Genomic DNA, 17,003 nt, shown 5'->3' with positions numbered 1-17,003 from the left:
CACACACACACACACACACACACACACACACACACCCGTGCGTGCTTGCACCCTGAGCGATTTTCAAGCCACTGGGTCCAGGACCTGAACTGCAGTTGACCATGTTGGAGTCCAGCTACATAACCACTATTTCACCTCCTGGCCTCCTAATTCCCAGTCTTACTTCTAGGTGTCATTACCTAGTTGTTAAAGAAATATTTTTGATATATTGGCAGATAGATAAATCTAAATATATGTGTGTATGTATATTTAAATTTATATATGAGCTCATACCACTCACATTATTCCACACTTTTTGTCACTTAGTGTAATGTGATCTTACATATCAACTCACAGATATATTCTTTTGGGTGATTTTAAAATATTCCATTTTGTGTATGTATCAGAACTCTCTTAGCTGCATTACTTTTTTTTCTTATTGCATACTGTGTAGCAGTGAATATCCTTCCACATATGTCCTCCCACGTATTTCCTACCGCATATATAGGTATCTTTTCTTTCTTTTTCTGACATATCTTAATATAGGATAAATTCACTTAAGATGGATTGAGGTCTAACATTCTTAAAAGTTATCTGTAAGAAAAATATCTATATATTAAGTCATTTTGCAGTTGATTGCTGTATCATTTATTTTGTCTATTAAGGAAATTAATTTCTACAGCATAATTAAAACCACATCAAGATGCTATCTTGGGACCAGCAGTTAGGGTAATGGCTATGTCACTGGACTCCCATGTAGTCGACCACAGTTCGTGTCCTGAACCCGGTGGCTTGAAACTCACACCGGGCCCGTGTGCGTGTGTGCCCAAGATCCTGAGAGGAGAAGGGATTACGGCATGACCATCCCCCATGGGGGGTGATTTCTTGCTTTCTGTCTCTCTGTCTCTGTCTGTCTGGTGAGCGCATGCGCCCTATAGCAAAAACCTCTCAAAAAAAAAAAAAGATGCTATCTTAACATGCCTTATGCAAACATGGTAGTTAACACCTTTAAAAACTATATCATTTTTCTGTCTGATGATGTAAACAAAATTTGCTATTTGAATGCTTTAATCATTGGTTTTAAGTGGCATTTAAAAATCTCTCTGGGGACCAGCAGATAGCATAATGATTACACTTGTAGTTGACCACCGTTCGAGTCCCAAATTCAGCGGCTTAAAATTCACACCAGACCCATGTGCATGCATGCCCAAAATCCTGAGAGGAGAATGGAGGAGAAGGGATTGAAGTGTGGCCATCCTCCCAGGGGGTGATTTCTCACTTTCTGTCTCTTGTCTTTCTCTGGTGAATGCACGTGCACTATAGCAAAGCCTCTCTAAAAAAATCATACTAAAAATTAACTAGTTCAACTTTCTGCTGTGTCTGTTGCTATATAGGACCAGGAATTTCAGATATATGAAATATCAGTCAAAAATAAATTTATGCCTCACCTAATAGATGCTGAATAATTGTGTACATTGATGATGCATGTATAAATAATACAATATTTATTTATCATTATCTTAGATGTAGATTACCTATATAAAATCACTATAATGGACCAGCAGTTAGCATAATGGCTGTGTTGCTGGACTCCTATGTAGTCGACTGCGGTTCAAGTCCTGGACCCGGTGGCTTAAACTCACGCCCACGAGCATGTGCATGTGTGCCCAAGATCCTGAGAGGAGAATGGAGAAGAGATTGTGGCATGGCCATCCCCCCAGGGGGTGATTTCTCACTTTCTTTATCTCTCTGTCTTTCTGGCGAGTGCACACACCCTATGGCAGAAACCTCTTAAAAAAATCACTATAATATAAATCAGTATCAACCCTCTGTATAATAATAGACAGAGACTAATAGTTACCAACCTGTGACCCTTTTCACTCTTAATTTAGTGGATCTGATGTGTGAGTTTACTTTGTAATTTACCTTGTTCCAAAAATTATTTACTAAGTTATATACTGTAGAGCAATGCCATATATTTTAAAATTAATGGGAAAACGAGGCAATGTAGAAATAAGGACAAGAAGGTAATGAAACCAGGAGGGAAGTAAATTTATAAAAAGTGTGCTGTGAAGCCTGATGTGCTTGCTGAAGATTCTAGTAGTCAAACGGAGAGAGGACATCACAATTATCAGTAGTTACATTCATATTATGTCAGAGCTGTGGGAAACCAGCTCACTGCGTTGAGACCAGAGAAAAATGTCTCTCTTTACCTAAAGGAGGACACTATTGAACATAAACCAGGTCTTCAGCGAACTTCTTGGGGCCTTTGTTTTGTTTTACAATAATCTCTGTATCATAATCTCCTGGTGCTGAGGTTCTGTAGAATGCGACAGAAGCTGGCAATTGGTGTTAGAGAGTTTAGAGAACAGAGGTTCTTAGTTCTCAGCTAGGGAAACCCACTAAAATCATCTGGGGTTTTTCCACTCCAAAGTACAGAAGTAAGAAAACTGAAAATATGTTCACATAAAAGCTTGTGTAAAAATGCTTATAACAGCATTGTTCATAATACTCAAAATATGAAAACCCAGTGGCCATCAATGGATTAGCAAAATGTGGTGTATTAATGTGATGGGATATTACACAGTGGTAAACAGGAGCAGAGTGTTTGCACCTACTGTGACATGGGCGAAACAATATGCTAAGTGAGCAAAGCCAGTGACAGCAGACCACATATTGTATAATTTTATTTATATGAAATGTATGGAATAGGCAAATCTAGAGAGAGCAGATTAATTTTGCCAAGGGCAGTAAGCACGGGGCGGGGAGGGAATAGAGTGAATACTAATGAGTATGGGATTTCCTTTCAGGTGATAAAATGCTCTGGAATTTGATAGTGATGTTAGTCATATAACTTAGCAAATATACTAAAACCACTGAACTGTACACTTTTAAGTGGTGAATTTTATATATGAATTACCTCTCAACTTTTTGAAAAAAAAGTTACTTAGGTTATTAGGAATATGAATATCCACCTCTCCATTCCAGATTAGTAAATGAAAATCTTTGGGGCTTGGGCAGAAGCAGCCATATTTTGTTAAAGGTCCCTAGGGTCCTCATGTATCCCCTAACAATCAATCACTGAGCCAGAACACTGGGTGGACTGCATAGCTTTCAGGCAGTCCTCTACAAACGGCGTTATTTACAGCCAGACTTGCAGTGAGTGTTGGACTATGGTCTAGTCAGCATGCTGCTTCGTCACAGGTACCTAGAATGCAGCTCATTTTTATGTCTCCTTTAGGTGGCTCATTGTATATGTTAACTGTCATCTAAGCGAGGTAACTGGAGTTACTTCAGAGCTGGAGAAAACAGTTTCTTGTTTACATGCTCATTTAAACCTTATTAAATCTCATCTACAGAATAAAATAATTTGGAAATTTAATTGTCCTCCTCCCTCATTTTTCAGATGAAGGCATATATAAAGAGAACTGGATATGACCTGACTCGTCCAATGTCACAGAAAGAGTCATAGAGATAGAACTTGACCCTACGTTGTAAATTTTCTAGTATTAATATAATAGAAAATCACTTTTGGTATACTGTAACTATGTCTGGCTTTCTTTCTTCTTTTTCTCTGATACTTTATATTTTATAGACTACAATTGGGATTCTTAACTAATGAGAATCCCAGTGATTGGTGAGCCAGGAGGTGTATTATTACTTTCCATTTACGAACCCATTTCATCTTCACAGATAGCTCTGTATGACAGGTGGCTATATTATTACCATGTTTTGAGCAAACTGAGGCTCAGAGAATTTAATTTGCTTGAAGTTAACCAGTTTAAAAGTTATAGCAGTGAGATTTGAGCCTAAGTGTACCTGACTTCAAAGCCCATGCAGTTTAACTCCTATGCCAAATACTGTATTTCAGAATTATAGCACAAATAATAGAAGCTGATTTAAAATTTTTTTAATTAATTAATTAATTTAGTAGTAGTAGTAGTATTCAATTTGAGCAGAGAGAGATAAAGACAGAGAAGGGAGAGTGAGAAAGCAAGCTGCCAGGTCCAGGACCTGAACCGTGGTTGGCCATGTGGGAGTCCAACAACTTCACCACCACACCATCTGCTAGCCCCGACCTAAAATTTTTTACATGTCTAGCTTTCTGGTGACCAGACAGGCAGGCAGACTAAGAAAAGTATTTCATTCCAAAGCTCACTCTTGTCCAAAAGTGTACTTTAAAGAGTCAATTTTTGCTGTCTTAAAAATATAGTTCAGGTGTTAAATAGTGTCGGATGAAATCAAGGAGTGGCACATCCCCTGTTCCTAGTGAAGAAAAAGTAAAAGCATAGGCCCCCCGTGGAAGAACCTAGGAAATCATAGCAGCGGCAGTGGTACATTTAGGTTGCCTTAGTAACTGTCATTTCAGTAGACTTTAGTGGCTTATAGTAATACCTTTGGTAGATATGTATGTACTTACTACTTCTAGGAAAAAGGAAGTTAAACCCAAAACTCTAAAAATAATGATCCCTGATATAGATACCTCCATTAAGCATATGATAGAAATCTTTGACTTCCTTCTCACTCCCACCTCCAGATCGTCTTCCCTGCCTTTATGGTTGTCAACAAGATATTGCCAAGGTCTACCCCTTTCCTTCTTCCCACATTCCTGAGTTTACCTCAAGGGCTATTGCAGTTTCATCTTTAAGTGGCTGCAAACTTGAGTTGTCTACACTCAGGCTTTTGTGGTCCAAACTACCATTTGGCTCTACAGGAAAATTTTTTTCCTAAATTCCAAAGAATCAACTTATAAATTGTTACCTAATTTTTTTTTTTGAGAGGTTTTTGCTACAGGGCGCGTGCGCTCACCAGATAGACAGAGAGAGACAGAGAGACAGAAAACAGGAAATCACCCCCCAGGGGGGATGGCCACACCGCAGTCCCTTCTCCTCTCGGGATCTTGGGCACGCATGCACACTCGCCCGGCATGAGTTTAAGCCACTGGGTCCGGGACTCGAACCGCAGTCGACTACGTGGGAGTCCAGCAATGTAGACATTACACTAACTGCTGGTCCCATTGTTACCTAATTTTGACAACACAGTCCATTATGATTACCAGAAAACTACTGAAATAATTTCGTTGTTGCAGAGTGATTGGCTTTCTTTTTTAAGATCAAAACTATTCAACAAAAACAACCGATTTTAAAATTTTTAATTCACTTGGCCGGGAAAATTATCAAGAAGTTCAGAGATACTACTTTTGTAGTATACTGTATACTATACTGCCTTATAGGAAGAAAAGTTAGAGGGAGACTGATAATGATATTAATCCCTTAGGATCTTTTAGATCAGTAGGTTCCATATTGGTGCTCCTATGTAAGATAATCCACTGGAACATAGGTATTGAATATTAAAATATCCAGTTATGGTTTTTATTCCATGTTTAAGGCTTATTTTTTTTTTTTTTTTGGAGAGATTTTCGCTATAGGGCGTGTGCGCTCGCCAGACAGACAGAGAGAGACATAGAGACAGAAAGCGAGAAATCACCCCCCAGGGGGGATGGTCACGCCGCAATTCCTTCTCCTCCATTCTCCTCTCGGGATCTTGGGCACACACGCACACACGCCCGGCATGAGTTTTAAGCCACCGGGTCCGGTACGCGAACCGCGGTCGACTACGTGGGAATCCAGCGACATAGCCATTACGCTAACTGCTGGTTCCCAAGGCTTATTTTTTTCATCCATGAAAGAGAGAGAGGCCCCAACTGGGTCTCTTTTTTTTTTTTTAAAGAGGTTTTTGCTTTAGTGCGCGTGCCCTTACCAGACAGAGAGAGACAGAGAGGCAGAAAGTGAAAAATCACCCCCAGGGAGGAAGGCCACGCCACAATCCCTTCTCCTCCATTCTCCTCTCAGGATCTTAGGCACACAAGCACATGCACCCGGCATGAGTTTAAGCCACCGGGTCCAGGACTCGAATCATGGTCAGCTCCATGGGAGTTCAGTGACATAGCCATTATGCTAACTGCTGGTCCCAACAGGGTCTTTTTTTTTTTAAGAATTATTTATTTTGTTAATTTATCATTATTGTTATTTTTTAAAATTTGCTTCATAGCATGTGCCCTCACCAGAAAGAGAGAAAATGAGAAAGTAGGCCACCAGATCTAGAACTCTAACTGCAGTCTGCCATGTGGGAGCCCAGTGCCTTAATTACCATGTCACCTGCTGGCCCTTCCAACAGTGTCTTAATGCTACAATTATCCCCAAACCTCAGACAGCCAGAGTCATGCACATATACACACACGCCCAGTATGCACAGGGAGACCTCGGGATGTAAACTCTGGACTTTCCCATATGGCCTCAGTACTTTGGAGCATTACAGTAACCACTGCGCCTCTGTGGCTGGCCTATTTCATCACTTCACATTTCTTTTTATGTGTATGTCTTAAAATGAGTATAATACTAAATGGCATTTTTATTAAATCTACTTTTATAAGTAAATAAATACCCAAAGATACATGTCAAACCCTGTATTTTAGGACTCCCCATCAAATAGGAGTCTCATTTTTTTTTTTTTTTTTTTTTTTAGATCATTGTCATAAAAATAAAAGCCGGACTATGAGAGGTGTCTTGCCTGTGACTGTGGATGACAGTGGGCCATTCAGAGTAGTCCAGGCCTGGAGATTCCTTCACACTGGTTTATTCTCCCTCTATCAAATTTTTTTTTTTTTGAGAGGTTTTTGCTATAGGGCACGTGCGCTCTCCAGACAGAGAGAGACAGAGAGATAGAAAGTGAGAAATCACCCCCCAGGGGGGATGACCTCGCTGCAATCCCTTCTCCATTCTCCTCTTGGGCTCTTGGGCATGCACGCACACGCGCCTGGCGTGAATTTAAGCCACCAGGTTCGGGACTCGAACCGCGGTCTACTACGTGGAAGTCCAGCGACATAGCCATTACGCTAACTGCTGGTCCCCCTCTATCAAATTTGACATGCTTCTCAGCAAGACAGAATTGACATTACTTGACAGCAGTTACCTGTAATGGGTCTCATGTTAGTAATTTGGTTATTTTTGTTAACCAATTTAATGTTTACATTTAGATACAAGAAAGGTGGCTACAAGATAACCTTACTTTAAGAAAAAGAAATGAGGAACTAAAAGAAGTGGAAGAAGAAAGAAAGCAACATTTGAAGGAGATGGGTCAAATGCAGGTTTTGCAAATGAAAAAGTATGTTTTTAAAAGTAATTTTTAGTTTAAATAAAGGTCTTTATTAGAATCTTAAAAATATTAAATACTTGTTTTTAGAAAGAATTTAAGCCTTAGCTTTGAGATTTACCTGAACATGGACTGATTTTTATATGCGTTTAAGAATTGAATTACTGAAGAAGTGACAGAATTTATCGTCACACTGTGGTTTTGGGCAGTGGTAGTTACTCCGTATTAAACCTGCTAGATCCCATCTCCTGCCAGCCGGCTGCACAGAGTGATAGTGCACGCATAGCTGTGGATCTTGCCTGCCAGCGGGCTTGGCAGTCTGTAGCATTGCCCATAAGTTAGTACCAGAGTGATTCCTCAATGGAGACTCATTCTGGATTGTCCCAGTTGTCATTACGTGCCTACCAGAGCACTTTTTGGGAGAGATTAGCCTGGTTTTCCCTTCATCTGTTTTTGTTGATACTTCCTGGTGCAGCAGGAAAGGTGGATACCTTATCTTCCTTAGAGTTGCCTTAGGAACTCTGTCAGAACCTGGTTGATGCTAAGGTACTGGACTGGCATTAAAAGTTGTATTAGCCAAATAGATTTTGAACCACCGCAGCTGGTTAAATCTAGGTCTCTCATTCATTCACCCCTTCCTTGTAGATTTTTCTTTTGTCTTCTTGAATTTGTACAGCAGACAGATCCAAAGAATGCTTAGGTCTTTGTAAGGATATAACAAAGTGAAGCTTTAATTTGTAGAATCTAACAAATGGTTAATCCTGTTTTATTGTAAGCTTTTTTGGTTTAGCTATTTAAAATCCCTTTTATGTATCAAGGAAACCAGACTTTGTAACCGGAAGAGCTGGTCATCTTCAGCCTCTTTATTTTCTATGGATTAGGACACTAAGACTGAGAAAAATCAGAGAGATTATGATATAAACCAGGAACATGAACCAAATATCCTAGCTTCTAAGCTGCAGTTCTTTAACACTGTAATTAACGTTAGCACTTTGTGTGCCAGGTGAGAAAAGTAAAGCCTTTAGAAGAAATTTCTGAATGAAATAATTTATTCTTTGCTACTAAAGACCAAAACCAGATATTTAAAAAATTTCTTTCGTGATCACTGTGTTAATAAAGCTTTTTACATTCATTCAGGCTAGTAAGTACGACTGTTGTTTTTCAAACCTTTCTTCAACCAGGGCACAACAGAAATTCAAAACGTATCATTAGGCCACTTTGTAAGTATCTTTATAAATTTGATGGGATGAGCAGATGCCATAGTAGTTTCATCACTGGGCTCCCATGTAGTTGACCGTGGTTTGAGTCCCAGACCCCACAGCTTAAAACTCATGCCTGGCGCATGTACGTGCATGTCCAAAATCCCAAAAGTAGAAGGGAGTGCCGCATGGTCATCCCCCTAGCGGGTGATTTCTCGCTTTCTCTGTCACTCTCTCTGTGTCTCTCCAGTGAGCACACACACCCTATTCAAAAATCTCTCTCTTTCTCTCTCTCTCTCTCTCTCAAAAAAGAAGAGTATTTACAAATTTGAAAGCAATGCCTGGCATAGAAGAGGATGCTTAGTAAGTGATTGTTAAATAAATGAAGATTTTAAAGCATCCATTTAAATGTCTAGAATCTGCCTTATTATCAGAAAAGTTTGAGTTTTGTTTTTGTTTGTGTGGGGGGTGATTTTTTAGGTTTTTTGCCAGAAGGCATGTGTGCTTTGACAGAGAGAGACAGAGAGAGGGAAAGTGAGAAATCATCCCCTCAGGGGAATGACCATGCTGTAATCCTTTCTCCTCCCAGGTTTTGGCCATGCATGCACACATACCCAGCATGATTTTCAAGCCACCGGATCTGGGATTCAAATTGTGATTGACCATGTGAGAATCCAGTGCCTTAACTACCATGCCACCTGCTGACCCCAAGTTTGAGTAATTTACTTATTTTTAGTCAGTATTGTGTGTGCTTTTGTTTTTTGTTTCTTTGGGTTTTTGTTTTGAGAGAAAGATTTTTGCTATAGGGTGCGTGTACTCACCATAGAGATAGAGACAGAAAGAGAGAAATCATCCCCTGGGTGATGCCACAATCCCTTCTCCTTCATTCTTTTCTCGGGATTTTGGGCATGCACACACACTCACACACATACCCGGCATGATTTTAAGCCACTGGGTCTGGGACTCAAACCACAGTCAACTACATGGGAGTCCAGTGACATAACCATTACAACATCTGCTGGTCCCAGTATTGTGTTTGTTTTGTTTTGTTTTGTTTTGTTTTTATTTGTGCAAGAGAAATTTTGTTTCCATAGAGGAGTCCAAATTTTTAATTAATAATACTGCAGAAAATTAGTATTTGGTTTAATTAAAATAAAGTTGTATTGTGAGTTTTACTAAAGAGAGTTTTCTTTAATACTGAAGCCTTGAAAAAAAGCAAAGAAAGACTCTCTTAACCATTTATTGGCTGCTAAGGAGATTGACACTTACCTGTCTTAAGGTCTCTTTCTACTTCAGACTGTTAAAAGCTAAAAAATGGTCCTCATTTATCATTTTCCCCTTTTACAGTGAGCATCAGAAGTTGGAAGAGAACATAGACAATATAAAAAGAAATCACAGTTTGGCATTAGGGCGACAGAAAGGTTATGAAGAAGAAATTATGCATTTTAAGAAAGAACTTCGAGAACCTCAATTTAGGGATGCTGAAGAAAAGTATAGAGAAATGATGATTGTTATGAGAACAACGGAGCTTGTGAACAAGGATCTGGACATTTATTATAAGACCCTTGACCAGTGAGTATTAGAGTGGGGTTTGGTTCCATTGCAGTGAATATCAACTAGCATATTTTAGTCATCTTTTCTCCTATTTCTTTTTAAATGATAGTTCATCTATACCCTAGAATAGAAAAAGGTATGTATCCATGTGCACATATACACACACACGCTTACCTAAGTTATGAAGTTATAAAGGATATTAAAGAGTATTCATACCACTCCCCCCTTACCAATTCAAGAATTCTTCCGTTATCACTAACTGGCATTCACTCTGATGTGCCTCCTTTATCTCAGCCTCCTCAAGCCGTAACTAGTGATACAGATTTTTGCTTTCTTAAGAATGTTATATGTATGTTGTTTTGAGCTTTTTAAATATGGTATCATATTCTAAGTACTCTTCTAGGACTTTTTTGTTTTGTTTTTATTTTTCCATGTTGTTTGTATCTAGTTCTGTTCATTTTCACTGACATATGTAATTCTGCTATGGAAATAAACCATAGTGGATCCATTCTCCTCTAGGTGGACATTTGGGGTTTTTTTCCCCCAGATTTTTACTAATACAAACATTGCTCCTAGGAACATTCTTGTTATGGCTCTGAATCAGAGGTAAAAGGTTACATATGTAGGAGTGGATTGTGGGTATGCTTAATTTTACAAACTAATGTTATTTTCCAAAAATGGCTTTTTTTTTTTTTTTATACATTTTTTTCTTTATTTACATTCATTCACTGTACATCATTATAGCATACAAAATGAGATTTTTCCATTGAGAATACACTGTATATTGGCTCAATCAAGCACATCAACATATGTGTTATTGTCAACAAATCATTTTCCATTTCTTGTTTTCTGTATATTTTGCCTTTTTTCCCATCCTTGATTCCCTATCTCACCCTCTGCCATCTCCCACCCTCCTCCCACACTGTGTCTGGTATCTATTGTTGCTTTCTATGCCTCCCCCATTTTATTGTTTCACTAAATATCTTAATAAATCTAAATATTTTCAATAGCAAGCACAGCTGATATGTACATATCCATGAACACAAGACTGACTTTAGGCATAAACCTCAGTGAATAGAATGAACATACTATAACGTAGCACCTAACTAGGGCTATATAGCTTAACTGCAGTCATCAAATAGGTATTTCTAATGCCTTTTTTTTTTTTCTTCTGAAAATTTTTTTTTTTTATTAATTTACATTCATTCCCTGAGCATCATCACAACATTCTAAATGTGGTTTCCCATCTAGAATATACTATATAGTGGCTTAATAATGCATGTTATCATCCATAATATTCCATTTCTACTTTCATATATATGTTTTTTTACCCCATGTCTAGCCCTCTGCCCTATTCCACTCTCTTATTACACTATCTCTGCTGTCTACAGTTGTCTTCAATCCCTTTTCCCCCAACATTTCGTTGGTCACACAATATCATAAGTAATCTAACTACTTTCAATAGCAAGATCAGCCGATGGTTTCAAGAAAAGCAGTTTTGAACTGGTAAGGATATTTCTTTGAAACTTAAAGCCTAGAAACAGGTTAGTATTCTGTTCAAATAGTCGGAACATGAATCTATTGATAGCTGAAGACAGGACAAAAGTCCTTAAAACCAGACAACAAAGCTTAGAAGAAAAGCAGCAATATTTTAGTCAAGTCGTAGAATACTGTTTCATCAGTTCAGTCTCATGTACTTAATCTTTCTTCTGTATCTGTTGAGGTTCGATGTTCCAGATTGAAATCTGGGATGTAATACTCAACTCCAGCTTTTGGCCCTACAATTAAGTTGCCCATTTTCTTAGTTTCTGAACTCTTATTTCTGTGTGTCTGCATTTAATTTTACTGACATAGCACTCCCTTAAGAACTTCTTGGAGATCCGGTCTGGTGCTGGTAAATTCTTTCAGGTTTTGTTTATCTGGGAAAGTTCGTGTCTTTTCTTCCCAAATGAACGATAACCTTGCTGGGTACAGAATTCTCGGTTGAAATTGCTTTTCCCTTAATACTTTGAATACATTTTCCCATTCTCTCCTCGCTCTCATTGTTTCCGATGAGAGGTCTGCCGTTAGTCTGATGGGATACCCTTTGTAGGTAACTTGCCTTTTTTCTCTTGCCAGTCTTAGTATCTTGTCTTTGTCTGTGGTTTTGGTCAATCTGGCTATAATGTGTCTTGGAGAAGATCTTCTTGGGTTGATTCTATTTGGGGTCCTCTGTATTTCTTGGGACTGAATCTTTGAGTGCCTCTCCAGGTTTGGAAAATTTTCTTGTAAGATTTCATGGAATAGATTATCAATGCCCTTATGAGTCTCTTCACCTTCTGGGATGCCTATTATCCGGATGTTTGGACGTTTGATGGTATCTAGTACTTCTCGCATATTATTCTCAAATTTTTGGGCCATTTTCTCAGTCTTCGCGGTGGATTTTTCTAGGCCAACCATTTTCTCTTCTACATTAGAAATTCTATTTTCTGTATGATCTAGTCTGCTTTTAATACTTTCAAGGGAGATTTTGACTTCTTGTATTATAGCCTTCATCTCTAACAGTTCCATCTGATTCTTTTGTAAAGTGTGAAATTCCTCTTTTAGATCTTGCATGAATTTCCTTACCTCCTGGAACTCTTCAACTCCTTTCTCCTTTCTCTTCAGCAGTTCCTTGTCTCTCTTCTCTTCCATCTCTGTTAGCTTTGCCATTATGAATGTTCTGAATTCTTTATCAGACATTTCCATGATTTCCATTGAACTGTGTGTGGATAAAGAGGAGCTATCCTTTTCCCTTGTGGGAGAGGTATTTTCCTGCTTCCCCATATTTCTTGTGGTCCTGCAGCGATTTCTAGTCATCTGGTGGATGGTCGGTTTCTTCCCAAACACGCGAGTTTTGGATGCTGGAGGCCCAGTTATCAGTGGGACATCTTCCTTTCTCCCCAAATGGCTAGATCTCAGGAGCCATGGAGCTGGCTGTCTCCCAAAAATGGCTTTAACTAATTTATGCCACTAGCAGCAGTATATAAAGATTTTACTTGATCCATCCCATGATGTTGCTTTTATAAATTTCTTACTTTTTGCCAATCTAATGGATTTCTTTTCTTTTTTTTCTTTTTTCTTTTTTTTATAGACCACAGATTAGTTTATTTTTAACACCCATCATGCCATGAATTCATAGGGAATAGGTTCCAGTAGCTCAGGCTCCTTTCCATTGGTTCTCACAAAGTGTGCTTCTCTGGGTGGAGCAGGCTGGCGCTTTAGTTGAACCCAGGTACCTTTCTCTTTGGCTTCTTTCTTTTTCTGGTCATTTTCCTTCACACGTTTTAGGAAGCTATCTCTGCTCTTAGAATGCTTAATAGGCTCAATACGCACATTAATTCTCTTGGCAAGAATCTTGCCCTTAACCTGTTTGCTCACAACAATGCCAATGGCATGCTGGGTAACATTGTAGACTTCCAGTTTTGCCATGGTAACATTTGTGGGGCATTCCTTTTTGAACAGTACTCATTCCCTTGCTGTCTACAATATCACCTTTCTTGTAGATTTGCATAAATGTCGCCAAAGGAACAACTCCATGTTTTCTAAAAGGCCTAGAGAACCTATATCAGGTGCCTCTCTTCTTTCCCTTTGTGTTCGTCATTTTGGTTAGTTACTGGAAGATGGCGGTTCCAGCCAAAAAAAAAAAAAAAGAAAGCAATCTAATGGATTTAAAATGAGAAATTCTTGTCTTAATTTTTAGTCCCTTGATTCCTTTTTTTTTTTTTTTTAGAGTTTATTTTTTCCATTAGAGAGCAGTGTGCTACTAACTGGGCCTTCATGCCACAATCTACCCCCAGTCTCATCCAACCTAGATCACAGGCTTATGCAGCATGCCCAGTGTACTCAAAGGAGGTTCCAGGACATGAACCCTTGACCTTTCCTATGTGGGTCCAGTTGCATTACCACTGCACCACCACCACTTGATCCATGTAGAACTCAGTTCCCTGAGTTCTAATGATGTTAGACATCTTTTTGTGTTTATGATCACGTTGTTTCCTCTTCTATGAAATGTTTATATCATTTATCTATTTTTATATGTAATTGGTCTTTTCTTATTGATTTATAACTAATTTCCTTCTAAAAGTTTTGCCTTTTACATTTAAGTATGTTTTACATATTTAATTCTAAGTCACATTTTATGTACAGGGTTAGGTATAAATCTAGTTTTGGGTTTTTTTCCTTCTGAATAACCAGTAGTCCTGGCTCTATTTGTTGAGTAGCCTGTCCTGTTCTCAGTGATCTGCATTGTCATTTCTATCATGTATCAGAATACTGGGTTCTCTATTATATTTCATTGGTCATTTTGTCTATCTGCCATCACCCATCCATTAATTGCCTTAAGTACTATAGCACTATAATAATATTCAGCATATAGCTTAATTTTTAATCCAATATGACAATCTGTGTCTTTTAACTAGGTTTATGTGGTCCTGATGTTCATTGTGATTACTTAATAGAATCGGGTTTATTTCTGCTATCTTTGTTCTCCTGCATTTACAAGATTGATTTTTCTTTATTCCTACTTTTTCACTTCTTTGAGTTTTTAATAATTATTTGTTTAGTTCACTTTCTGTAACAGGGTACCTAAGGCTAGGTAATTTATAAAGAAATGAGGTTTAGTTAGCTCACAATTCTGGTGGCTGGAAAACCCAAGAACATGGCACCAGCATCTGTTCATCATCTGATGAGGGCCACATGCTATGTCACAGCATGGAGGAAAGGCAACGTGGACATGTTTAGACAGGAAGTTGCACAGTACAAAAAGAAGCTAGAGAAAGCCAAGGAAGCCAAACTCATTTCCTTATAATGACCCACTCTTTGCAGAAACTCATCCCCTCGAGAAAGGCACCAATCCACCCTCAAAGGGTGAAACACCCATGACCCAAACACCTCCCATTAGACCCCACCTGAGAGGTTTTACCTCCCAACATTACCGCACTGAGACTAAGCCTCAACCTAAAGGGGGAAGGGAGAGAAATAGAGAGTGAATAGACATTCTCACTGGGGTCTTACCGTGTTATGTGCTTCCTGCCCTAGCCTCCCAAAGAGCCAGGACTGCAGGCACATGCAGTTGTGCTGTGCATGCTCAGGTAGGCCCGAAAACCAAACCTGGGCTTCCTGTGTGGCTTTCACCCTCCCAAGTGGAGCTAGCTGTGCACTACCATGACTGAGCCTACTGTTAAATTTTTAACATACTCATATGATTTCAGATAAACCCATTAATTTTCAGAGTGGTTATCAAGCGAAATTACTACCATCATCTTGAACTTTTTGGAAATGCAAATTCTGAGCCTCTATCCTATGTCTATTGGATCAGAACTTCTGGTGGTAACTTCCAGAGTCTTGTTTTTTTTTTTTTTTTTTTTTCTTTTTTTTCTTTTTTGACAGGTTTTTGCTATAGGGTAAGCACACTCACCAGAAAGACAGAGAGAGACAGAAAGCAAGAAATCACCCCACCTCGCGGGAGGGGGGGTAGGGGGGGGTAGCCACGCTGCAATCTCTTCTTCATTCTCCTCTCAGGATCCTGGGTACACACTCACACGCATCTGGCATGAGTTTAAGCCTTCGCGTTTGGGATTCGAACCACAGTCGAATACATGGAAGTCCAGCGACATAGCCATTATGCCAGGTGCTGGTCCCCTTAGAGTCTTATTTTTTAAGAAGCCTTCCAGGTGATTCTGTTGCACATCAAAGTTTAAGAACCATGCCTTTAATGTGAATTGCTTTATTTTCTTCCAGAATGCTAATTATTTTCTCCCATCTACATTGTTTTCTGTTTTCATTATAATATTAATCTAGTTTCACTTTGTTTTTATTTTTTTTTAATTAAAATTTTTAAAAATTATTTTCTTAAACCTTAATTTGCCATAGCACATGTACACTAGTGAGAGAGAAAGAAGGGGTAAAAAGGCAACCCCCAATTGGGCATACTTACCCTGGAATCCATTCATTTCTCCGTCCTGTTGGGCTTTTGAATACACATACACACACACGCACACATACACTGCAGGAGTTTTCTCAAGCCACCACGGCTAGGACTCCAATTGTGCAGTCAGCCATGTGAGACTGGCCCTTGAACAGTAGGCCTTAGGGCTAACCCTTGTAGGTCATCCCAGATTAATAAGGGGTATCAAGGTTCACAGTCAGTGCTTATTTGGGTAACCTACATGTTTACTTATTTATTTCTTGTGTTTTTAAATCCCACTCCTCCTTTATGTTCAGTTTCTTTTTGAAGTGTCTTAATAGTTTCCTCACTGAAGGACTGTTTGTAGTAAACTTCCCATCAGTCTTTGAAAAGTCTTCCCTCAGTTTGACAGTTTAGCTGAGCATAGAGTGCTAGATTGACAATTTTTTTCCTCTCTCTTACTTTGAAAAACATTACATTTTTTCTGGACCTCTGTTTATTTTCTTTTAGGATTTTCTTTTTGTTTTTAGTGTTCTGCATTTTTATTATGTCTCAGATTAGCTTGAATTCTTTAGCTCAAGAATTTACTTCTTGGGACCAGCAGTTAGCATGAAGGCTATGTCACTGAACTCCCATGTAGTCAACCACAGTTCAAGTCCTGGACCCAGTGGCTTTAACACCAGACGAATGTGTGTGCGTGCCCAAGATTCCGAGAGGAAAATGGAGAAGAAGGGATTGCAGCATGGCCATCTTTCCAGGGGGTGATTTCTTGCTTTCTGTCTCTCTGTCTGTCTCTGTCTCTTTCTGGCGAGTGCACACCCCCTATAGCAAAAACCTCTCCAAAAAGAAAAAAAATTTACTTTTTGATTGGAGGACTCATATCTTTTATTAATTTTAGAAATTTCTAATATGTTTTCTCTTCCAATATCCTTCCTTGTTTTTCACTATTCTTCCCTTCTTCATTTCTCATTAGATGTAAAACCTCTTCGTTCTTCTCTCTACATTGCTTACAGCCTCTTGTATATTCTGGGCTCTGGGTACCTTCTCATAAATATCTTCCGGTTCACAAATTCTTTCACTGCTGCTTATACTGCATATTGAGTTGTCACTGTTTTTCATTTCATTTTTCATTTCCATAAGTTCTATTTGTTCTTTTTTTTTTTTTTCAGGAATTCTTTTTTTTTTTTTTTTTT

At 38.7% G+C, this 17,003-nt stretch overlaps 1 protein-coding gene across 1 annotated transcript in view; it reads left to right on the top strand.

Moving 5' to 3' along the window:
- Positions 1 to 17,003, top strand: part of RAD50 (RAD50 double strand break repair protein) — a gene marked incomplete in the record, with an annotated part of 93,531 nt that overhangs the window by 55,368 nt on the left and 21,160 nt on the right. The window contains 2 exon segments of the mRNA XM_014583584.2: positions 7,016 to 7,143; positions 9,678 to 9,902. Coding sequence (XP_014439070.1) covers positions 7,016 to 7,143; positions 9,678 to 9,902 — 353 coding nt within the window.

Source organism: Tupaia chinensis, unplaced genomic scaffold (assembly GCF_000334495.1).
Source record: "Tupaia chinensis unplaced genomic scaffold, TupChi_1.0 Scaffold144346_1, whole genome shotgun sequence".
NCBI lineage: Eukaryota > Metazoa > Chordata > Mammalia > Scandentia > Tupaiidae > Tupaia > Tupaia belangeri.
Note: the sequence above shows the minus strand (reverse complement) of the source record. Positions and strands in the feature narration are given on the sequence as shown.